This window comes from Oncorhynchus mykiss, chromosome 1 (assembly GCF_057628025.1).
Source record: "Oncorhynchus mykiss isolate SJ-2025 chromosome 1, ASM5762802v1, whole genome shotgun sequence".
Taxonomy (NCBI): domain Eukaryota; kingdom Metazoa; phylum Chordata; class Actinopteri; order Salmoniformes; family Salmonidae; genus Oncorhynchus; species Oncorhynchus mykiss.
Window position 1 is genome coordinate 10,050,748 of NC_143022.1, and position 25,324 is coordinate 10,076,071.

At 41.2% G+C, this 25,324-nt stretch overlaps 2 protein-coding genes across 2 annotated transcripts; both read left to right on the plus strand.

Annotated features, from left to right (window-relative positions):
* Positions 1-4,721: 4,721 nt before the first annotated feature.
* Positions 4,722-10,538, plus strand: LOC149985376 (uncharacterized). The gene is made up of 3 exons (XM_090182683.1): positions 4,722-4,852; positions 6,572-6,869; positions 6,927-10,538. Exons 1-3 carry the CDS (start codon positions 4,722-4,724, stop codon positions 10,170-10,172), a joined length of 3,675 nt encoding a protein of 1,224 aa, XP_090038809.1. The 3' UTR covers positions 10,173-10,538.
* Positions 10,539-18,243: 7,705 nt separating this feature from the next.
* Positions 18,244-24,220, plus strand: LOC149985377 (uncharacterized). The gene is made up of 5 exons (XM_090182685.1): positions 18,244-18,374; positions 20,094-20,391; positions 20,449-23,688; positions 23,858-23,945; positions 24,075-24,220. Exons 1-5 carry the CDS (start codon positions 18,244-18,246, stop codon positions 24,218-24,220), a joined length of 3,903 nt encoding a protein of 1,300 aa, XP_090038811.1.
* Positions 24,221-25,324: the final 1,104 nt, after the last annotated feature.

Consider the following 25,324-nt stretch of genomic DNA (forward strand, 5'->3'; position numbering starts at 1 on the left):
AACACCATCATCCCAGAAACCCTATATATCCACTTCAATTCGCATACCGCCCCAACAGATTCACAGATGATGCAATATCAATCGTGATCTATACTGCCCTTTCCCAACTGGTCAAAAGGAACACCTATGTGAGAATGCTGTTCATTGACTACAGCTCAGCATTCAACACCACAGTGCCCACAAAGCTCATCACTAAGCTAAGGACCCTGGAACTGAACACCTCCCTCTGCAACTGGACCCTGGACTTCCTGAAGGGCTTTTGATACTTGAGAATATTTCAAACCAAATACTTCCCAAGTAGTATTTTACTGGGCAACTTTCACATTTACTTGAGTCATACTGTTTACAACTGACTGATTGAGGACTTTTTCCACCACTGTTTGTTTTGGACATTTATTTTTTATCAAATGTATTTGACAGGGACAATCTACTGTATTTCTGTAAATGTGCCAGATTTAGCCAGCTGGCTTTGTGATGTAACAAAGGTAGCTGATGATGTAATGAAAACAGACAGTTAAATATGTGTGTGTAGAACTGTTGCACATTTGCTCTGGAAATGAGGACCAAGCCTACTCGTCAAAAGGAGTGAATTGCACCTCCAATTGAAGTCAATAATAAGGTATGGACTCATGCCAATACAGTCATTATTTATATAGCTCTGTTGCTTGCAGTATTTTGAAGGAGATAAACAAGGGAAAATGATGCTTTGGTTAATATTTCTCACGTGAAAGGAAACATGACCATGCTAACTGAAAAATGGATACATGAATATTGGTCAAATGTACCTACATCTTCTGAAACTGTGTTGGGCCTACTTGATAATTTTAAAAAAAGTCACATAGACGATGTCCATAAATTAGACAACAATACTGAACAGTTGTAGCCCGTTGGTGGTGGTAGGCTTCTGGCTGTGATCTCTGACCACTGTAACAGTGAATAGTGGCAATTTACCCGCGGTGTATAGGCTTGTTTACTAGGCTAACTAGTGCATTGGGGTGGGCTATGTGCAGCATGGGCATACAGGAAACCACTCTAGCCACTTAACTCACCTTGGCCACGAGCTCTATAGTTTACAGCTATTGCATCACCTACAAAGCATCAACTGAATGTTGAATGTCAGGTATTTTAATTGTCTGTATTGTCTACTTGTTAAATGTTTGTAAAGTCTTCATTTGTAATTGTTTGTAATGTCTTATCAATTGGTGTTGGACCACAGGAAGATTAGCTAACGTTATAGCGTTAGCTAATGGGGACTCTAGTAAAGATTCACAAGACTGTTCACAGATTCACATTGATCACAGAATCGGATTGATAATCTTAATTCGAAGTTTGAGTTTTTTACTGGACAACCAACACTTGACAGATGGGCTAATCCATAGAAAGAAAATGTGATCTTGGATCTTGAACTCCCCTAGCTACATTTCGACATAATGTTCAATATTACTAGTCACTCTGTCCTTACGAACAGTAAATCATTGGGTCTGACTCTTTTGATTTAATGCAATTTCATCATCGATAGTGAAACAACCACCACATAATCGTCAACTCCCCCCTACAAAACATGAATTTATTTGTGGTTTATCCTCTTTAGCTATTTGGTATTAGGTGTGATCCTGACTTGGAATGGCCACGAAGTTACACATTGTTTTAGGAAACATGAATTAATTTGTGGTTTATCCTCTAGCTCTTTGTATTAGGTGTGATCCTGACTTGGAATGGCCACGAAGTTACACATTGTTTTAGGTCCAGTTAGTTTGGAAGTTGTGGTAAATGGGGGAGTGTGAGCGCGTGTCATGAGATGCTGCAGGTGTTGATATGGGGATGGATAGGCTACCACTGCCTTTAATTACTACGCTCTGCCTGCACCTACCTCAACTGGTACTCTGCTGCCTCGCTGTGGTGAGAGCACTAACACACTGAACATGATGGACAAGGATGCTCCATATAGCCATCCATCACTGTCCAGTTGTGATGGATGTAATACAGAATGTAATACAGAATGACAAGATATGGTTTGATATCTCTTCTGAAACTGTGGTGGGGTTATTGAGTTCAGAGTTGTGTAATGGTTGCTTCCATGTCAGTCCTCAAAGATGAAATTGCATAGAATCGAATGAATCACATCCAATGATTTCCCGCTTTGGACATTGTTTTGAAAATGATTCTCCATAGCTGCCATACCTTTGATGTCATAAAGTGTTACAGAATTCCCCTTCCTTATTATAAACTCTGATTAAAACTATGGAGTTCATTGGCCTACAACACATGTGTGTATTTGCCCTTAATTAAAATTATATTGCTAGATAGGCCTAAACTGTAATAAGATGTACTTGAAAGATACTATAAATAGCAGGAGACATACCTGGGTTGTAGACTGGTATTTAGGGCAAGCATTTTAGGATTATACATATGGTTAGTGTCAACTTCTACTTACACGTTAAAGCTCAGCCATGTTGCTACATGTTTACTCATTGACTTCAAGTAGAGCATTGTTTGTGAATCTGAATAAAAGCCTAATAAAAGTGTATTGCCCCCAGCTTGGGCAGCACTGCTACACTGCTTTTTTGGGCTAAAGGTGTTTGTGACACGTGCATGTGTTCCAATGATGTCATAATTGTCTGTAGGTTCTATGTTGCCTATCAACTTGGCTGTCCTTCAGAAAGTAGATAATACTTGTGTTTTCAAACAATTAATAAAAATACTAGCAACAAAACAAACTAAATAGATTTAATCCATTAATATGATATTGCCAGATGGAATAAAATAACAAGGTAGGCCTAAACTGTAATAAGATATATCTTATAGACTGCTTCAGTGCATTTGGAAAGTATTCAGACCCCTTGACTTTTTACACATTTCATTTTTTACATTACAGCCTTATTCTAAAATGGATTACATACAACATTTTCCTCATCAATCTACACACAATATCCCATAATGACAAAGCAAAAACAGTTTAGACATTTTTGCAATTTAAAACCGAAAAAAACAGAAATGCCTTATTTACATAAGTATTCAAACCCTTTGCTATGAGACTCGAAATTGAGCACCGGTGCATCCTGTTTCCCTTGATCATCCTTGAGGTATTTCTACAACATGATTGGAGTCCACCTGTGGTAAATTCAATTGATTGGACATGATTTGGAAAGGCACACACCTAAAGTCCCACAGTTGACAGTGCAAAAATCTATTTTAATAAGGCAACAAAATAGGGAAAATGCCAAGGGGGGTGAATACTTTCGCAAGCCACTGTAAATGGTTCAGTTCACATAAACAGTCATTATTTTCAGTTTGAGAGATCATCCCGGGCTTTGCCCCGTCTGCTGTAGCTGAGATGTCCCTGGAGGACATAGAACAACAAGACTATGACGTTTCTGACACTGAGAGAGTCAGGTAAGGCCACTTACACTCTGTCCAGTTAGATATTTGTGTGGAGATTAAGAGAGACAGACTAATAAGAAAGAACTTGTTATGGGCAGGTCAGGCGTCATTCATTGAGTCATTTGTAGGGTCAAGTCTTTGACATGAAGACAGTGGTTAGATTCTGCCATTGGGACTGCTCTGATGTTTCCATTCTCTCCTGGTTATGACCATAGAGCCTTGTCCCAGTCTCTAGACCTGCCTGTCTGTGTGATGGATGACCACCTGACCTCTGAAGCTGTCAATGAGATGGTAAGTTGACCTTGTCATTTCATATTACAACATTAATCCAATAAAATGTTATAGTGATGCTATCATTGGCAATGTTGACGTACCACAACCATCTCTGTTGTGTTTCAGTTGTTTAAATTTGTCCAACGTTGCCAATGCTCCTCCACTCTAACGGTTCATAAGTTCTTTCAGTATGATATTTGTTGTATATGTTAAGTTTGACTCTGTTGGTGCCATTATTTGAGACTCATAATGTTTATTTCTACCAGAAGCAAAGCAGCACTGTGGAAACCACAGAAGAAGAGAGCCTCAACAGTGCGACACATCTTGAGTCTTTTTCACTGATTATCAACTTCCTGCAGAACCTAACTGAGGAGTATGTTCTATTTTCTTTGGTACAGTACTACTATCAAACCTGTAAAGGATTGTATGAAAGCAGATTCATCAACTACATTTCCATTGCAGAAAAAGTTACATCACACCACAATGTTGTCAAAACAATTGCTACAAAGCATGTGTAAAATACTGTTTAATCTGATGACTCTACTGACCGACATTTTTCTACTGACTGACTGACAATATTAATACTATTAATATGAATAATTCATATGAATAATTTTCAGGCAATGGAGTAGGATTCGTAATGGCATTTCTGACCCGGTAAGATCTGAAAGCTTATTTAGAATACAATGATCACTGAATGTTTAGCCTTGTTCATAAGCTTTTGAAAGACGCACTATGCAACATTTTAAAACACTTCTTCTGTTTCTGGAATACAGCTGACAAAACAACAGCTTGCCGGCTTGTGTCTGAGGATTGTCCAGTTTTTATCGGACAAGCTGATGCAGATCATCATCCCAGGTCTTTACGAACTACTGGGCATCCAAGATGCTGCCTCCTCTCCATTGCCACAGAAATCTCTCACAGCGTCACTCACCAGTCTGTTAGACAATAAGGTTAACACCAAGTCCCGCGTGAGATTTACTGAGGCTGGTGTACCTAAGAGGCCAGGCAGTCGAAAGTCTTACAATAGCTTTCGCATCCCGACTCCCTACCCTTCCTCCAACTGTATGGATCAGGAAGAGGAAGAAGAGCAGGAATCACAACAACTTAAGTTCAAGGAGATTTACCTGACTAAGGAGATGGGCAGTCTGGGCAGTGGAAGCTACTGCCCAAAACCATTGCCCAAGCCAGCCATGAGGTATGTCTGTAACCATTCTTCAATACTGCCTTTTATTTATGATTGTCCTTCAACAGTATTTGATGTTTATAGCAATTTCACATTTTTTTTAGAGGATAGATATGGCCATATAAAGTTGAATTCGGAGTTTACATACACCTTAGCCAAGTACATTTAAACTCAGTTTTTCACAATTCCTGACATTTAATCCCTGTTTTAGGTCAGTTAGGATCACCACTTTATTTTAAGAATGTGAAATGTCAGAATAATAGAAGAAGAAATAATCATTTATTTCAGCTTTTATTTCTTTCTTCACATTCCCAGTGGGTCAGAAGTTTACATACACTCAAATAGTATTTGGTAGCATTGCCTTTAAATTGTTTAACTTGGGTTAAATGTTTTGGGTAGCCTTCCACAAGCTTCCCACAATAAATTGGGAGAATTTTGGCCCATTCCTCCTGACAGAGCTGGTATGACTGAGTCAGGTTTGTAGGCCTCCTTGCTCGCACAAGCTTTTTCAGTTCTGCCCACAAATGTTCTATAGGATTGAGGTCAGGGCTTTGTGATGGCCACTCCAATACCTTGACTTTGTTGTTCTTAAGTCATTTTGCCACAACTTTGGAAGTATGCTTGGGGTCATGTCCATTTGGAAGACCCATTTGCGACCAAGCTTTAACTTCCTGACTGAAGTCTTGAGATGTTGCTTCAATATATCCACATAATTGTCCATCCTCATGATGCTATCTATTTTGTGAAGTGCACTAGACCCTCCTGCAGCAAAGCACCCCCACAGCATGATTCTGCTACCCCCGTGCTTCACAGTTGGGATGGTGTTCTTTGGCTTGCAAGCCTCACCCACCCACAGCTGTGTGGTCCCATGGTGTTTATACTTGCGTACTATTGTTTGTACAGATGAACGTGGTACCTTCAGCCATTTGGAAATTGCTCCCAAGGATGAACCCATTCTTTTTCTGTGGTCTTGGCTGATTTCTTTTGATTTTCTCATGATGTCAAGCGAAGAGGCACTGAGTTTGAAGGTTGGCCTTGAAATACATCCACAGACTCAAATGATGTCAATTAGCCTAACATAAGCTTCTAAAGCCACAACATCCTTTTCTGGAATTTTCCAAGCTGTTTAAAGGCACAGTCAACTTAGTGCATGTAAACTTCTGACCCACTGGAATTGAGATACAGTGATTTATAAGTTAACTAATCTGTCTGTAAACAATTGTTGGAAAAATTACTTGTGTCATGCACAAAGTAGATGTCCTAACCGACTTGCCAAAACTAGAGTTTGTTAACAAGGAATTTGTGGAGTGGTTGAAAAACGACTTTTAATGACTCCAACCTAAGTGTATGTAAACTTCCGACTTCAACTGTACAAGCCAGTTTCAATACAAATTATTTATACAAAAAAAGTACTCTAATTTATCATATTATTTGACTTTAAAACAGAATAATTTAGTCTTTTTTTTCCTTCTCCAAACCGGCAGAAGCTTTTCTCTTTTATCTTTCTGTAATGAAAAGAACTATAGAAGTTGAATAAATTATAATTTTTTATTATTAGATGTGGTTGACACACCTCCACCACACTAAGGTGTTTTCCCAGAGCAAAAGCAACGATTCCCCCACTATTTTCAATGGTGCAGATGTGTTTGACACACCTCCACCAGAGCAACGTTCCTCACAGCATTACATATTATTTGTTTGACTGTGATGATTTCTGTTTTTTTTTTCAAGAACCTCTCTGTCTGATGTGCAGAAGAAGACAACCAACTCTGACTCGCTACAAGTCCTCTTAGGTGTCTCAGAGGACACCCTCATCACCTGTGTGCAGGACAGCCTGCAAGGTTCTCTCTCCAAACTTGCATGCATGTCCAATTCTCCATCTGGAAGTGCAGGCTCTCCGAAGATGACCCCTGCTGTAATGGCAGAAGTGATTAAAGATGTCAAGTCGGCCGTATCAGTAGTCGTTAAGAGTGCCTCCGCTAGCCAAACCTCTCAAGTGACACCGGTAAGGGGAGACTCACAGACCATGGTGACTGAGAGCATGGTGAGAGAGCTGGTTGCTAAACTTGAAAAAGTTGACCAAGAGAGCAAGAGTCTAACAGGGCAAGTCATGACCATGATCTCTGACACAATGGTGGCTTTTGTTGATGAGAACGAACAGAATTTGCTGAAAGATCTGAAGGACAAGATCACGTTTTTGGCATCGCATGTTGGCTTCATTGACGATCTTGATGCCCTGATAAGGAAATACGAGAGCAGCTACAATATTGGTGAATCTGGTTCCTCCTGCACGCTCACATCTAAGAGCATCCAAAAACTCTCCAGCCGGGAGTTTCAAACATCAGCAATACAAGCAGTGAGTGGAGTTCTTGCCAAAAAAGTCAGTAGTTTGAGCTTTCCTAGTTCAGTCGTTCAGTCTGAGTTAACAGGTGCTGTATCAGGTCAAACATTGTCTGGCATTGTAAAGACAGAGTCAATTTACCCAGTGGGCTCAGCGGCGTCAGTAGTTGTTAAGACTTTCGTGTCAGATATGAAGTCCTTGGCTGAATCTGAAGAGAGTCCCCAACAGAAGAGTGCCTGGTCTGCTGCTGTTCACATTTACCACAGCATCCAAAACAACTTGAAAGATTATTTCGGCAAGCTTCAGAGATTTGCCCTAAAGAGCATTGTCACATCTGATGACAACATCACAACTTGCACCAAAGAAGTCATCTCAGAGCTTCTGGTCTTGTACAAGACTGAGATGTCAAAGGAGGACCCCCTGTACACTGTTGGAGAAAAAGGATCAGACTTCTCTATTGAGAGACAACAATTTGTAGAGGGCGTTCTGGCTCAGCTTGGGGATATCTCCCATTCCAGGGCCTCATCACCAATAGTATATGAGTTCCCCTGTCAAATTGAGGACAGCAGAAGTAAGGCCACAGCTTCTTTGACCAGTCTGTTAGATTGCATGAAAAAACTCTCAAGTGAGGAATTCAAGAGAGACACCACTCAAGCAGTGAGTGAGTTCCTAGTTAAAAAGTCCAACAGTAGCTTAACTAGTGCACAGCCTGCTTATTCTGTAGCATCCAGGTCTTGTTCCGTTCAAAACCAGAGAACCTTGTCAAAGGATATTTGTGCGGATTCTGCTGCCTTTGGCATCATTGACACATTTGTGGAAGACCTGCAGAGCTTGGTGCAACCTGCAGAAGTAGAGGAGAGAGAACCTGACCTCCAGGAAAATGCACAAAAGCGAAAGAGCAGGATCTGGTCTGCTACTACTAGTTTATATAAAAATATTAAGAAGACATTAAAGGGCTTCAACATTCACCGGCGGAGGTCAGACGTGCAGAGAAGACTGTCTAGCCGTACACCCACAGAGGACTCTGGACATCTTGGGACTAAGGAGTACCTTGGTTTGGCAAGCCAGAACTTGACGCAAGCTAGTAAGAGTGTGCCTCACTTGCCCAGTTTGAACCAGGAAGTGACTCTACACATGGGTGTCAGCGAGAGTTCAAAACTTCTCTGGACTGAAACAGACGAGGGTCTAATGAACAATAGTACCAAACAGGTAATTTCAACAATCTTGACCTCATGCGAGGATCAGACATCAAATGCACCTTGCTTCTCCACAGTAGGAAAGAAAATATCTGATATGTCCCTTGAGGTCAACATATTGGTAGGTGGTGTTCTGTCTCAGCTGAAGGACATCTCCTTGTCAAGGTCCCCAACACCATGTGAAGACATGTTTGAACGTCTCCAAGGTTCTCCTGAGCGAACCTCTCCAGTAAGTCTAGATTGCAGCACGGCTGCCTCCAAAGGCATTGCATCTTCCCACAGTCTTCCAACAAAGAGCCTCCAAAAACTTTCTAGTCATGAGTTCCAAACCAAAGCTGAGAAAGGAGTGAGTGAGGTCCTCTCTAGATCCTTTAACATTGTGGAGGAAGGTACAACAGATAAGTACCTCCAGTCTGTATCTACATCTAGTGATATTATACAAACCATAGTGAAAGATCTGCAGGAGCTCACCCAGACCACCCAATCATCTGACATGGTATCTGGAACCTCCCTGCTCACCACTGGACAGGTTTCTGAGAAAATAATCTGGTCTGTTGCTCGTAACATCTACTACAGTCTGCAAAGTAAGATTACGGAGTTTCTCAGAAAATATATTCAAATGTCAGACACAACACTTGGTTCAATCCAAATATTTACATATCAAAGCAGTCCTGCTTCACAAAGAGCAAGTCTCGGCCATCTTGAGGTCAACCAGAGCAGTGTTACACCTGGTGGAAACGATGCCTGTGTGGACATTCCGCACAAATTACTACCTAAAACCACTAAGCTCTCAGGATCCATCCTGGAGGATATTGGCACGATCCGTTGTAGGAGTGCTGACAGCCAAAATACAAGAAATACCTCTTCTTCACGCTCCTCCATCTCTCTAACACCTACTTCAAAATCAAAGCAGTCAGAATGGGACTTCACCTTGCCCGGTACTCCCATCCCCACTGAATTATCTGCTCAGAGTGACTTTCCCATTGTAAGAAACATGATCATTCAGGACTTGTTTCACACAGAGAACTTACTTCCCCCATCCTTTGTGGACAAAGTCAGGCAAGCTGCTGGGGTGGTAGTGGACGAAATGGTGGAAAGTGTTGAGAACACACAGGAATATGGACAGGGTGCTTCTCATCCTGACAACCTCAGATCTGCTGTTAGGAAATTGAGAAAAATCATTTCCACTGGGACCATCCACATTTTCAGTCATGAATTTGTGGATAAAGTGATAGCCCTTCAGGACAGCCACAGCACTCCACAGGTCTTAACATTGGCAGCAGCCAGAAGTGCTTCAGACTCCATTCTTTCAAGGCTGAAATGGGGAAAGGAACAATGTGCCATATCCAGGAAGCTCTCCTCTCAGCTTCTCCAGATATTTGCTGAAGAGACAGTGAAGGGCTTCCTAAAACAGTGGTTAGATGAGTATGAAAATATCAACATTGATGTTTCAGTCCAGAATGAACCAAGCACCTCTACTTGCATGGTCTTTCCTATCCAGCTCAATCTGAGCAAGCCAGAGGATAGTGACACAATGAATCAGCTCACGAAGGTCATGGTCAACAAAATGATGGATGCCTTATCAGTTGGCTCAAGTCATCAAATGATCACCAAAGCCAATGCCAAATGTTCTTTTGAGTCCAGTACCAGCATGGCCACCAGAGACATTGTAGAAGGGATGTTGGATTTGGTAAGGGATAGCACCAGCAGTACTGGAGAGCAGATCCCCATCTTCAAGTCCAAGAAAAGCAAGAAAACCATGTTCAGCAAGATATGCTTTAACATAAAGGTATAAGTACAGATTTTTCATGAATAACACTGCTTTTGAATGTATGAGATATTATTTGTTTATATAATTCAGTATTTTAGCATTGTATTGCCTTTTTCCAGTTGATATACTGTACTTTAAGATATATAACAGTTTGTTTTAATGTGCCTTTTCCCACCAAACAGGGTTCCAAGAAAGTTAGAAAGAACCACTGTCCTCAAAAGTCTATGGAGTACCAGCCTCAGAACACTTCCCCTACTGTGTACTTTACAGGTAAGCCCTGCTGCTGCTCATTCAAGACTAAGATATTATTACTTTAGCGTTCAACTAATTCATTTGGAAAGACATTGCACTCTGCTCTGAATTGTTACCCATGACATACTGGATGGTCTTTCTTTGCAGAGTCGAGGAAAAATTATCATGGCTCCTTTGCTCCAGAGGGAAATGACATCGCATATTCCTTCCCACCTGAAGAGAAGAGTCGCAAACCCTCCCTTTTCACCAGAATGTATAGAGCCATCACTAGAAGCTTCTCCAACCCAAGATAATTGTCCTCATTAAATGAGATTGCATTCATTTGTTGTCATATGTTGACTGTTTTGCTAGCACAGACTGTAATATGTTCTGCGATTCATCCACATGCATTGGGGAGTATACCATGTTTTGCTAGCACAGACTGTGATAACAGGCTACATCAATAAGTGGATCGACAACGTCGTGCCCACAGTGACCGTATGTACATATCCCCGACAGAAGCCATGGATTACAGGCAACATCCACACCGCGCTAAAGGCTAGAGCTGCTTCTTTCAAGGAGCGGGACACTAATCCAGACACTTATATGAAATCCTGCTATGCCCTCAGACTAACCATCAAACAGGCAAAGTGTCACGCCCTGACCGTAGAGATCCTTTTAATTCTCTATTTGGTTAGGTCAGGGTGTGACTAGGGTGGGCAATCTAGGTCATCTATTTCTTTGTTTGGCCTGGTATGGTTCCCAATCAGAGGCAGCTGTCTATCATTGTCTCTGATTGGGGATCATACTTAGGTATGATGTGGAGCCTGCAGAACCTTATGTTTGTTTATATATATATATATATATATATATATATATATATATATATATTATTTTTGTACCAGGACGTGTGCTCCGAGCATGCGCGGACCAACTAGTCCCTGTGCCCAAGAAAGTGAAGGTAACCTGCCTAAATGACTATTACCCCATAGCCTTTGAAAGGCTGGTCAAGGCTCACATCAACACCATCATCCCAGAAACCCTATATATCCACTTCAATTTGCATACCGCCCCAACATCTTCACAGATGATGCAATATCAATCGTGATCTATACTGCCCTTTTCCACCTGGTCAAAAGGAACACCTATGTGAGAATGCTGTTCATTGACTACAGCTCAGCATTCAACACCACAGTGCCCACAAAGCTCATCACTAAGCTAAGGACCCTGGAACTGAACACCTCCCTCTGCAACTGGATCCTGGACTTCCTGAAGGGCCTCCCCCAGGTGGTAAAGGTAGGCAACACCACATCTGCCACACTGATCCTCAACATGGGGGCCCCTCAGGGGTGTGTGCATAGTCCCCTCCTGCATGGCCAGCATGACTCCAACACCATCATTCAGTTTGCTGACGACACAGCAGGGGTGGGCCTGATCACCGACAATGATGAGACAGCCTATAGGGAGGAGGTCAGAGACCTGGCAGTGTGGTGCCAGAACAACAACCTCTCCCTCAACATGAGCAAAACAAAGGAGATGATCGTGGACTACAGGAAAAGGAGGGCAGAACACTCCCCCATTCACATCAACAGGGCTGTAGTGGAGCGGATTGAGAATTAAGTTCCTTGGTGTCCACATCATATTCTCCCTGCTGCCATTCAGATTGGAGCTTGTGACTGTATCTAAATTAATTTACCCCCTGTTTTTTGCATAAATATGTCTGTCATCAGCATTTATTTGATGTTGGTAGACTGTAGCATTTGTATGTATTTCTCTGTATCATGATGCCTTGACATTGGTTATTAATATTAAAGTGATGTACAGACTGAGTTTGTACTCTATTTTTAAGCCACAAAAATCTAAATATCCTTGAACATAACTTAATTTTCAAGTTGAAAGAGTGCGCCAAGAATAAATTGTGGGTGAATAAATATTCCGTTTTTAATCAAACTTTTGTAATGCTGTAAACCCTTTCCATCAATTGTCACTCCAGGTATTCTGAACATTGTCTTTTCTATTATGAATGGGATATTTTTCATACCAGTTTGACTGCTCAGACAAGTGTAATAAACTATCATTACGAACGTGAACGTTGACTAACAAAAGTTTAAGTTATACATCTTCAATACTTGTTACCTACATTAAGCCAAGATGGATCTTGAACTTCGATACCATTACATGAAGGGTCAATGGTGAAAACCCTGCAAGCCAGTGATATAGAGACATTAGAAAAGGTTTGTTTTCAGTGGTGCAAAGTACTTAAGTAAAAATTATTTAAATATTTTTGGGGGTATCTGTACTTTAACTATTTATAGTTTTGACAACTTCAGTACATTCATAAAGGACAAAAATGTACTTTTGACTCCATCCACTTTCCCTGATACCCAAAAGTACATTTTGAATGCTTTGTATGACAGGAAAATGGTCCAATTCACACACTTATCAAGAGAACATCCCCTACCTCTGATCTGGCAGACTCAATAAACACAAATGCTTAGTTTATAAATTATGTCTAAGTGTTGGAGTGTGCCCCTGGCTATTCTTACATTCAAAAAAAGCAATACAATTGTGTTGTCTGCTTTGCTTAATTTTAAAAATTATTTTTACTTTTGATACTTGAGAATATTTCAAACCAAATACTTCCCAAGTAGTATTTTACTGGGCAACTTTCACATTTACTTGAGTCATACTGTTTACAACTGACTGATTGAGGACTTTTTCCACCACTGTTTGTTTTGGACATTTATTTTTTATCAAATGTATTTGACAGGGACAATCTACTGTATTTCTGTAAATGTGCCAGATTTAGCCAGCTGGCTTTGTGATGTAACAAAGGTAGCTGATGATGTAATGAAAACAGACAGTTAAATATGTGTGTGTAGAACTGTTGCACATTTGCTCTGGAAATGAGGACCAAACCTACTCGTCAAAAGGAGTGAATTGCACCTCCAATTGAAGTCAATAATAAGGTATGGACTCATGCCAATACAGTCATTATTTATATAGCTCTGTTGCTTGCAGTATTTTGAAGGAGATAAGCAAGGGAAAATGATGCTTTGGTTAATATTTCTCACGTGAAAGGAAACATGACCATGCTAACTGAAAAATGGATACATGAATATTGGTCAAATGTACCTACATCTTCTGAAACTGTGTTGGGCCTACTTGATAATTTAAAAAAAAGTCACATAGACGATGTCCATAAATTAGACAACAATACTGAACAGTTGTAGCCCGTTGGTGGTGGTAGGCTTCTGGCTGTGATCTCTGACCACTGTAACAGTGAATAGTGGCAATTTACCCGCGGGGTATAGGCTTGTTTACTAGGCTAACTAGTGCATTGGGGTGGGCTATGTGCAGCATGGGCATACAGGAAACCACTCTAGCCACTTAACTCACCTTGGCCACGAGCTCTATAGTTTACAGCTATTGCATCACCTACAAAGCATCAACTGAATGTTGAATGTCAGGTATTTTAATTGTCTGTATTGTCTACTTGTTAAATGTTTGTAAAGTCTTCATTTGTAATTGTTTGTAATGTCTTATCAATTGGTGTTGGACCACAGGAATATTAGCTAACGTTATAGCGTTAGCTAATGGGGACTCTAGTAAAGATTCACAAGACTGTTCACAGATTCACATTGATCACAGAATCGGATTGATAATCTTAAATCGAAGTTTGAGTTTTTTACTGGACAACCAACACTTGACAGATGGGCTAATCCATAGAAAGAAAATGTGATCTTGGATCTTGAACTCCCCTAGCTACATTTCGACTTAATGTTCAATATTACTAGTCACTCTGTCCTTACGAACAGTAAATCATTGGGTCTGACTCTTTTGATTTAATGCAATTTCATCATCGATAGTGAAACAACCACCACATAATCGTCAACTCCCCCCTACAAAACATGAATTTATTTGTGGTTTATCCTCTTTAGCTATTTGGTATTAGGTGTGATCCTGACTTGGAATGGCCACGAAGTTACACATTGTTTTAGGAAACATGAATTTATTTGTGGTTTATCCTCTTTAGCTATTTGGTATTAGGTGTGATCCTGACTTGGAATGGCCACGAAGTTACACATTGTTTTAAGTCCAGTTAGTTTGGAAGTTGTGGTAAATGGGGGAGTGTGAGCGCGTGTCATGAGATGCTGCAGGTGTTGATATGGGGATGGATAGGCTACCACTGCCTTTAATTACTACGCTCTGCCTGCACCTACCTCAACTGGTACTCTGCTGCCTCGCTGTGGTGAGAGCACTAACACACTGAACATGATGGACAAGGATGCTCCATATAGCCATCCATCACTGTCCAGGCACAGTGGATGTAATACAGAATGACAAGATATGGTTTGATATCTCTTCTGAAACTGGGGTGGGGTTATTGAGTTCAGGGTTGTGTAATGGTTGCTTCCATGTCAGTCCTCAAAGATGAAATTGCATAGAATCGAATGAATCACATCCAATGATTTCCCGCTTTGGACATTGTTTTGAAAATGATGCTCCATAGCTGCCATACCTTTGATGTCATAAACTGTTACAGAATTCCCCTTCCTTATTATAAACTCTGATTAAAATCTAATCAAATCAAATTTTATTTGTCACATACACTTGGTTAGCAGATGTTAATGCGAGTGTAGCGAAATGCTTGTGCTTCTAGTTCCGACAATGCAGTAATAACCAACAAGTAATCTAACTAACAATTCCAAAACTACTGTCTTATACACAGTGTAAGGGGATAAAGAATATGTACATAAAGATATATGAATGAGTGATGGTACAGAGCAGCATAGGCAAGATACAGTAGATGGTATCGAGTACAGTATATACATATGAGATGAGTATGTAAACAAAGTGGCATAGTTAAACTGGCTAGTGATACATGTATTACATAAGGATGCAGTAGATGATATAGAGTACAGTATATACGTATACATATGAGATGAATAATGTAGGGTATGTAAACATTATATTAGGTAGCATTGTTTAAAGTGGCTAGTGATATATTTTACATCATTTCCCATCAATTCCCATTATTAAAGTGGCTGGAGTTGAGTCAGTGTGTTGGCAGCAGCCACTCAATGTTAGTGGTGGCTGTTTAACAGTCTGATGGCCTTGAGATAGAAGCTGTTTTTCAGTCACTCGGTCCCTGCTTTGATGCACCTGTACTGACCTCGCCTTCTGGATGATAGCGGGGTGAACAGGCAGTGGCTCGGGTGGTTGTTGTCCTTGATGATCTTTATGGCCTTCCTGTAACATCGGGTGGTGTAGCTGTCCTGGAAAAACTACGACTATAACTAAAACTATGGAGTTCATTGGCCTACAACACGTGTGTGTATTTGCCCTTAAAATGATATTGCTAGATGGAAGAAAATAATAAGATAGGCCTAAACTGTAATAAGATGTACTTGAAAGATACTATAAATAGCAGGAGACATACCTGGGTTCTAGACTGGTATTTAGGGCAAGCATTTTAGGATTATACATATGGTTAGTGTCAACTTCTACTTACACGTTAAAGCTCAGCCATGTTGCTACATGTTTACTCATTGACTTCAAGTAGAGCATTGTTTGTGAATCTGAATAAAAGCCTAATAAAAGTGTATTGCCCCCAGCTTGGGCAGCACTGCTACACTGCTTTTTTGGGCTAAAGGTGTTTGTGACACGTGCATGTGTTCCAATGATGTCATAATTGTCTGTAGGTTCTATGTTGCCTATCAACTTGGCTGTCCTTCAGAAAGTAGATAATACTTGTATTTTCAAACAATTAATAAAAATACTAGCAACAAAACAAACTAAATAGATTTAATCCATTAATATGATATTGCCAGATGGAATAAAATAACAAGGTAGGCCTAAACTGTAATAAGATATATCTTATAGACTGCTTCAGTGCATTTGGAAAGTATTCAGACCCCTTGACTTTTTTACACATTTCATTTTTTACATTACAGCCTTATTCTAAAATGGATTACATACAACATTTTCCTCATCAATCTACACACAATATCCCATAATGACAAAGCAAAAACAGTTTAGACATTTTTGCAATTTAAAACCGAAAAAAACAGAAATGCCTTATTTACATAAGTATTCAAACCCTTTGCTATGAGACTCGAAATTGAGCTCCGGTGCATCCTGTTTCCCTTGATCATCCTTGAGGTATTTCTACAACATGATTGGAGTCCACCTGTGGTAAATTCAATTGATTGGACATGATTTGGAAAGGCACATACCTAAGGTCCCACAGTTGACAGTGCAAAAATCTATTTTAATTCCAGGTTATAAGGCAACAAAATAGGGAAAATGCCAAGGGGGGTGAATACTTTTGCAAGCCACTGTAAATGGTTCAGTTCACATAAACAGTCATTATTTTCAGTTTGAGAGATCATTCCGGGCTTTAACCCGTCTGCTGTAGCTGAGATGTCCCTGGAGGACATAGAACAACAAGACTATGATGTTTCTGACACTGAGACAGTCAGGTAAAGCCACTTACACTCAGTCCAGTTAGATATTCGTGTGGAGATTAAGAGAGAGAGACTAATAAGAAAGAACTTGTTATGGGGCAGGTCAGGCGTCATTCATGGAGTCATTTGTAGGGTCAAGTCCCCAGCCGATCTATTTGAACCGCTCATTATTTGTGGCCATGTATTAACTACTAAGTGAGTCTATGACATGAAAACAGTGGTTAGATTCTGCCATTGGGACTGCTCTGATAATGTTTCCATTCTCTCCTGCTTATGACCATAGAGCCTTGTCCCAGTCTCTAGACCTGCCTGTCTGTGTGGTGGATGACCACCTGACCTCTGAAGCTGTCAATGAGATGGTAAGTTGACCTTGTCATTTCATATTACAACATTAATCCAATAAAATGTTATAGTGATGCTATCATTGGCAATGTTGACATACCACAACCATCTCTGTTGTGTTGCAGTTGTTTAATTGGCCCAACGTTGCCAATGCTCCTCCACTCTTTAATAGTTAATAATTATTTCAGTATGATATTTGTTGTTTATTAAGTTTGATTATTTGCAATATAATTACATTTCTACCAGGAGCAGAGCAATTGTACCAGGAGCAGAGCAACCTCAGTGATGGAAACCACAGAAGAGGGAAAGCTCAACAATGTGGAACATCTGACACTTATGGACTTCCTTCAAAACCTAACTGAGAAGTATGTTCTGTTTTCTTTGGTACTATCACACCTTCAAGGAAATAGGATCAAATTAGAAACTGATCAATCGGAAAAAAAATGTCATTGCTAGAAAAGTTGTCACATTGCAATTTTGCCAAAACAACTGACACAAAGCAGGTATAACTTCACGATCAGGCAAATAATTAAATAAAAACAATTCTGCCACGCATCCTGATATGACAACATTTATAACAATATTGTTTTCAGGCAATGGAGGGGGATTCGTGAGGGCATGTTTGACCCGGTAAGATCATGTTACTGACAATTTAATCAGATTACCATGAAAACTCTGCCTAATGTTTAACCTTGTTCATAAGCTTTTGAAAGACGCACTATGCAACATTTTAAAACACTTCTTCTGTTTCTGGAATACAGCTGACAAAACAACAGCTTGCCGGCTTGTGTCTGAGGATTGTCCAGTTTTTATCGGACAAGCTGATGCAGATCATCATCCCAGGTCTTTACGAACTACTGGGCATCCAAGATGCTGCCTCCTCTCCATTGTCACAGAGATCTCTCACAGCGTCACTCACCAGTCTGTTAGACGATAAGACTAACACCAAGTCCCGCGTGAGATTTACTGAGGCTGGTGTACCTAAGAGGCCAGGCAGTCGAAAGTCTTACAATAGCTTTCGCATCCCGACTCCCTACCCTTCCTCCAACTGTATGGATCAGGAAGAGGAAGAAGAGCAGGAATCACAACAACTTAAGTTCAAGGAGATTTACCTGACTAAGGAGATGGGCAGTCTGGGCAGTGGAAGCTACTGCCCAAAACCATTGCCCAAGCCAGCCATGAGGTATGTCTGTAACCATTCTTCAATACTGCCTTTTATTTATGATTGTCCTTAAACAGTATTTGATGTTTATAGCAATTTCACATTTTTTTTAGAGGATAGATATGGCCATATAAAGTTGAATTCGGAGTTTACATACACCTTAGCCAAGTACATTTAAACTCAGTTTTTCACAATTCCTGACATTTAATCCCTGTTTTAGGTCAGTTAGGATCACCACTTTATTTTAAGAATGTGAAATGTCAGAATAATAGAAGAAGAAATAATCATTTATTTCAGCTTTTATTTCTTTCTTCACATTCCCAGTGGGTCAGAAGTTTACATACACTCAAATAGTATTTGGTAGCATTGCCTTTAAATTGTTTAACTTGGGTCAAATGTTTTGGGTAGCCTTCCACAAGCTTCCCACAATAAATTGGGAGAATTTTGGCCCATTCCTCCTGACAGAGCTGGTATGACTGAGTCAGGTTTGTAGGCCTCCTTGCTCGCACAAGCTTTTTCAGTTCTGCCCACAAATGTTCTATAGGATTGAGGTCAGGGCTTTGTGATGGCCACTCCAATACCTTGACTTTGTTGTTCTTAAGTCATTTTGCCACAACTTTGGAAGTATGCTTGGGGTCATGTCCATTTGGAAGACCCATTTGCGACCAAGCTTTAACTTCCTGACTGAAGTCTTGAGATGTTGCTTCAATATATCCACATAATTGTCCATCCTCATGATGCTATCTATTTTGTGAAGTGCACTAGACCCTCCTGCAGCAAAGCACCCCCACAACATGATTCTGCTACCCCCGTGCTTCACAGTTGGGATGGTGTTCTTTGGCTTGCAAGCCTCACCCACCCACAGCTGTGTGGTCCCATGGTGTTTATACTTGCGTACTATTGTTTGTACAGATGAACGTGGTACCTTCAGCCATTTGGAAATTGCTCCCAAGGATGAACCCATTCTTTTTCTGTGGTCTTGGCTGATTTCTTTTGATTTTCTCATGATGTCAAGCGAAGAGGCACTGAGTTTGAAGGTTGGCCTTGAAATACATCCACAGACTCAAATGATGTCAATTAGCCTAACATAAGCTTCTAAAGCCACAACATCCTTTTCTGGAATTTTCCAAGCTGTTTAAAGGCACAGTCAACTTAGTGCATGTAAACTTCTGACCCACTGGAATTGAGATACAGTGATTTATAAGTTAACTAATCTGTCTGTAAACAATTGTTGGAAAAATTACTTGTGTCATGCACAAAGTAGATGTCCTAACCGACTTGCCAAAACTAGAGTTTGTTAACAAGGAATTTGTGGAGTGGTTGAAAAACGACTTTTAATGACTCCAACCTAAGTGTATGTAAACTTCCGACTTCAACTGTACAAGCCAGTTTCAATACAAATTATTTATACAAAAAAAGTACTCTAATTTATCATATTATTTGACTTTAAAACAGAATAATTTAGTCTTTTTTTTCCTTCTCCAAACCGGCAGAAGCTTTTCTCTTTTATCTTTCTGTAATGAAAAGAACTATAGAAGTTGAATAAATTATAATTTTTTATTATTAGATGTGGTTGACACACCTCCACCACACTAAGGTGTTTTCCCAGAGCAAAAGCAACGATTCCCCCACTATTTTCAATGGTGCAGATGTGTTTGACACACCTCCACCAGAGCAACGTTCCTCACAGCATTACATATTATTTGTTTGACTGTGATGATTTCTGTTTTTTTTTTCAAGAACCTCTCTGTCTGATGTGCAGAAGAAGACAACCAACTCTGACTCGCTACAAGTCCTCTTAGGTGTCTCAGAGGACACCCTCATCACCTGTGTGCAGGACAGCCTGCAAGGTTCTCTCTCCAAACTTGCATGCATGTCCAATTCTCCATCTGGAAGTGCAGGCTCTCCGAAGATGACCCCTGCTGTAATGGCAGAAGTGATTAAAGATGTCAAGTCGGCCGTATCAGTAGTCGTTAAGAGTGCCTCCGCTAGCCAAACCTCTCAAGTGACACCGGTAAGGGGAGACTCACAGACCATGGTGACTGAGAGCATGGTGAGAGAGCTGGTTGCTAAACTTGAAAAAGTTGACCAAGAGAGCAAGAGTCTAACAGGGCAAGTCATGACCATGATCTCTGACACAATGGTGGCTTTTGTTGATGAGAACGAACAGAATTTGCTGAAAGATCTGAAGGACAAGATCACGTTTTTGGCATCGCATGTTGGCTTCATTGACGATCTTGATGCCCTGATAAGGAAATACGAGAGCAGCTACAATATTGGTGAATCTGGTTCCTCCTGCACGCTCACATCTAAGAGCATCCAAAAACTCTCCAGCCGGGAGTTTCAAACATCAGCAATACAAGCAGTGAGTGGAGTTCTTGCCAAAAAAGTCAGTAGTTTGAGCTTTCCTAGTTCAGTCGTTCAGTCTGAGTTAACAGGTGCTGTATCAGGTCAAACATTGTCTGGCATTGTAAAGACAGAGTCAATTTACCCAGTGGGCTCAGCGGCGTCAGTAGTTGTTAAGACTTTCGTGTCAGATATGAAGTCCTTGGCTGAATCTGAAGAGAGTCCCCAACAGAAGAGTGCCTGGTCTGCTGCTGTTCACATTTACCACAGCATCCAAAACAACTTGAAAGATTATTTCGGCAAGCTTCAGAGATTTGCCCTAAAGAGCATTGTCACATCTGATGACAACATCACAACTTGCACCAAAGAAGTCATCTCAGAGCTTCTGGTCTTGTACAAGACTGAGATGTCAAAGGAGGACCCCCTGTACACTGTTGGAGAAAAAGGATCAGACTTCTCTATTGAGAGACAACAATTTGTAGAGGGCGTTCTGGCTCAGCTTGGGGATATCTCCCATTCCAGGGCCTCATCACCAATAGTATATGAGTTCCCCTGTCAAATTGAGGACAGCAGAAGTAAGGCCACAGCTTCTTTGACCAGTCTGTTAGATTGCATGAAAAAACTCTCAAGTGAGGAATTCAAGAGAGACACCACTCAAGCAGTGAGTGAGTTCCTAGTTAAAAAGTCCAACAGTAGCTTAACTAGTGCACAGCCTGCTTATTCTGTAGCATCCAGGTCTTGTTCCGTTCAAAACCAGAGAACCTTGTCAAAGGATATTTGTGCGGATTCTGCTGCCTTTGGCATCATTGACACATTTGTGGAAGACCTGCAGAGCTTGGTGCAACCTGCAGAAGTAGAGGAGAGAGAACCTGACCTCCAGGAAAATGCACAAAAGCGAAAGAGCAGGATCTGGTCTGCTACTACTAGTTTATATAAAAATATTAAGAAGACATTAAAGGGCTTCAACATTCACCGGCGGAGGTCAGACGTGCAGAGAAGACTGTCTAGCCGTACACCCACAGAGGACTCTGGACATCTTGGGACTAAGGAGTACCTTGGTTTGGCAAGCCAGAACTTGACGCAAGCTAGTAAGAGTGTGCCTCACTTGCCCAGTTTGAACCAGGAAGTGACTCTACACATGGGTGTCAGCGAGAGTTCAAAACTTCTCTGGACTGAAACAGACGAGGGTCTAATGAACAATAGTACCAAACAGGTAATTTCAACAATCTTGACCTCATGCGAGGATCAGACATCAAATGCACCTTGCTTCTCCACAGTAGGAAAGAAAATATCTGATATGTCCCTTGAGGTCAACATATTGGTAGGTGGTGTTCTGTCTCAGCTGAAGGACATCTCCTTGTCAAGGTCCCCAACACCATGTGAAGACATGTTTGAACGTCTCCAAGGTTCTCCTGAGCGAACCTCTCCAGTAAGTCTAGATTGCAGCACGGCTGCCTCCAAAGGCATTGCATCTTCCCACAGTCTTCCAACAAAGAGCCTCCAAAAACTTTCTAGTCATGAGTTCCAAACCAAAGCTGAGAAAGGAGTGAGTGAGGTCCTCTCTAGATCCTTTAACATTGTGGAGGAAGGTACAACAGATAAGTACCTCCAGTCTGTATCTACATCTAGTGATATTATACAAACCATAGTGAAAGATCTGCAGGAGCTCACCCAGACCACCCAATCATCTGACATGGTATCTGGAACCTCCCTGCTCACCACTGGACAGGTTTCTGAGAAAATAATCTGGTCTGTTGCTCGTAACATCTACTACAGTCTGCAAAGTAAGATTACGGAGTTTCTCAGAAAATATATTCAAATGTCAGACACAACACTTGGTTCAATCCAAATATTTACATATCAAAGCAGTCCTGCTTCACAAAGAGCAAGTCTCGGCCATCTTGAGGTCAACCAGAGCAGTGTTACACCTGGTGGAAACGATGCCTGTGTGGACATTCCGCACAAATTACTACCTAAAACCACTAAGCTCTCAGGATCCATCCTGGAGGATATTGGCACGATCCGTTGTAGGAGTGCTGACAGCCAAAATACAAGAAATACCTCTTCTTCACGCTCCTCCATCTCTCTAACACCTACTTCAAAATCAAAGCAGTCAGAATGGGACTTCACCTTGCCCGGTACTCCCATCCCCACTGAATTATCTGCTCAGAGTGACTTTCCCATTGTAAGAAACATGATCATTCAGGACTTGTTTCACACAGAGAACTTACTTCCCCCATCCTTTGTGGACAAAGTCAGGCAAGCTGCTGGGGTGGTAGTGGACGAAATGGTGGAAAGTGTTGAGAACACACAGGAAGATGGACAGGGTGCTTCTCATCCTGACAACCTCAGATCTGCTGTTAGGAAATTGAGAAAAATCATTTCCACTGGGACCATCCACATTTTCAGTCATGAATTTGTGGATAAAGTGATAGCCCTTCAGGACAGCCACAGCACTCCACAGGTCTTAACATTGGCAGCAGCCAGAAGTGCTTCAGACTCCATTCTTTCAAGGCTGAAATGGGGAAAGGAACAATGTGCCATATCCAGGAAGCTCTCCTCTCAGCTTCTCCAGATATTTGCTGAAGAGACAGCGAAGGGCTTCCTAAAACAGTGGTTAGATGAGTATGAAAATATCAACATTGATGTTTCAGTCCAGAATGAACCAAGCACCTCTACTTGCATGGTCTTTCCTATCCAGCTCAATCTGAGCAAGCCAGAGGATAGTGACACAATGAATCAGCTCACGAAGGTCATGGTCAACAAAATGATGGATGCCTTATCAGTAGGCTCAAGTCATCAAATGATCACCAAAGCCAATGCCAAATGTTCTTTTGAGTCCAGTACCAGCATGGCCACCAGTGACATTGTAGAAGGGATGTTGGATTTGGTAAGGGATAGCACCAGCAGTACTGGAGAGCAGATCCCCATCTTCAAGTCCAAGAAAAGCAAGAAAACCATGTTCAGCAAGATATGCTTTAACATAAAGGTATAGTACAAGTACAGATTTTTCATGAATAACACTGCTTTTGAAAGTATGAGATATTATTTGTTTATATAATTCAGTATTTTAGCATTGTATTGCCTTTTTCCAGTTGATATACTGTACTTTAAGATATATAACAGTTTGTTTTAATGTGCCTTTTCCCACCAAACAGGGTTCCAAGAAAGTTAGAAAGAACCACTGTCCTCAAAAGTCTATGGAGTACCAGCCTCAGAACACTTCCCCTACTGTGTACTTTACAGGTAAGCCCTGCTGCTGCTCATTCAAGACTAAGATATTATTACTTTAGCGTTCAACTAATTCATTTGGAAAGACATTGCACTCTGCTCTGAATTGTTACCCATGACATACTGGATGGTCTTTCTTTGCAGAGTCGAGGAAAAATTATCATGGCTCCTTTGCTCCAGAGGGAAATGACATCGCATATTCCTTCCCACCTGAAGAGAAGAGTCGCAAACCCTCCCTTTTCACCAGAATGTATAGAGCCATCACTAGAAGCTTCTCCAACCCAAGATAATTGTCCTCATTAAATGAGATTGCATTCATTTGTTGTCATATGTTGACTGTTTTGCTAGCACAGACTGTAATATGTTCTGCGATTCATCCACATGCATTGGGGAGTATACCATGTTTTGCTAGCACAGACTGTGATAACAGGCTACATCAATAAGTGGATCGACAACGTCGTGCCCACAGTGACCGTATGTACATATCCCCGACAGAAGCCATGGATTACAGGCAACATCCACACCGCGCTAAAGGCTAGAGCTGCTTCTTTCAAGGAGCGGGACACTAATCCAGACACTTATATGAAATCCTGCTATGCCCTCAGACTAACCATCAAACAGGCAAAGTGTCACGCCCTGACCGTAGAGATCCTTTTAATTCTCTATTTGGTTAGGTCAGGGTGTGACTAGGGTGGGCAATCTAGGTCATCTATTTCTTTGTTTGGCCTGGTATGGTTCCCAATCAGAGGCAGCTGTCTATCATTGTCTCTGATTGGGGATCATACTTAGGTATGATGTGGAGCCTGCAGAACCTTATGTTTGTTTATATATATATATATATATATATATATATATATATTATTTTTGTACCAGGACGTGTGCTCCGAGCATGCGCGGACCAACTAGTCCCTGTGCCCAAGAAAGTGAAGGTAACCTGCCTAAATGACTATTACCCCATAGCCTTTGAAAGGCTGGTCAAGGCTCACATCAACACCATCATCCCAGAAACCCTATATATCCACTTCAATTTGCATACCGCCCCAACATCTTCACAGATGATGCAATATCAATCGTGATCTATACTGCCCTTTTCCACCTGGTCAAAAGGAACACCTATGTGAGAATGCTGTTCATTGACTACAGCTCAGCATTCAACACCACAGTGCCCACAAAGCTCATCACTAAGCTAAGGACCCTGGAACTGAACACCTCCCTCTGCAACTGGATCCTGGACTTCCTGAAGGGCCTCCCCCAGGTGGTAAAGGTAGGCAACACCACATCTGCCACACTGATCCTCAACATGGGGGCCCCTCAGGGGTGTGTGCATAGTCCCCTCCTGCATGGCCAGCATGACTCCAACACCATCATTCAGTTTGCTGACGACACAGCAGGGG

Coding starts and splice junctions, on each gene's coding strand:
- LOC149985376 (XM_090182683.1), top strand. CDS start 4,722: ATGGATCAGGAAGAGGAAGAAGAGCAGGAATCACAACAACTTAAGTTC. Junction 4,853..6,571: donor TTGCCCAAGCCAGCCATGAG/GTATGTCTGTAA, acceptor TTTTTTTTCAAG/AACCTCTCTGTCTGATGTGC. Junction 6,870..6,926: donor GGGGAGACTCACAGACCATG/GTGACTGAGAGC, acceptor GTTGACCAAGAG/AGCAAGAGTCTAACAGGGCA.
- LOC149985377 (XM_090182685.1), top strand. CDS start 18,244: ATGGATCAGGAAGAGGAAGAAGAGCAGGAATCACAACAACTTAAGTTC. Junction 20,392..20,448: donor GGGGAGACTCACAGACCATG/GTGACTGAGAGC, acceptor GTTGACCAAGAG/AGCAAGAGTCTAACAGGGCA. Junction 23,689..23,857: donor AGATATGCTTTAACATAAAG/GTATAGTACAAG, acceptor CCCACCAAACAG/GGTTCCAAGAAAGTTAGAAA.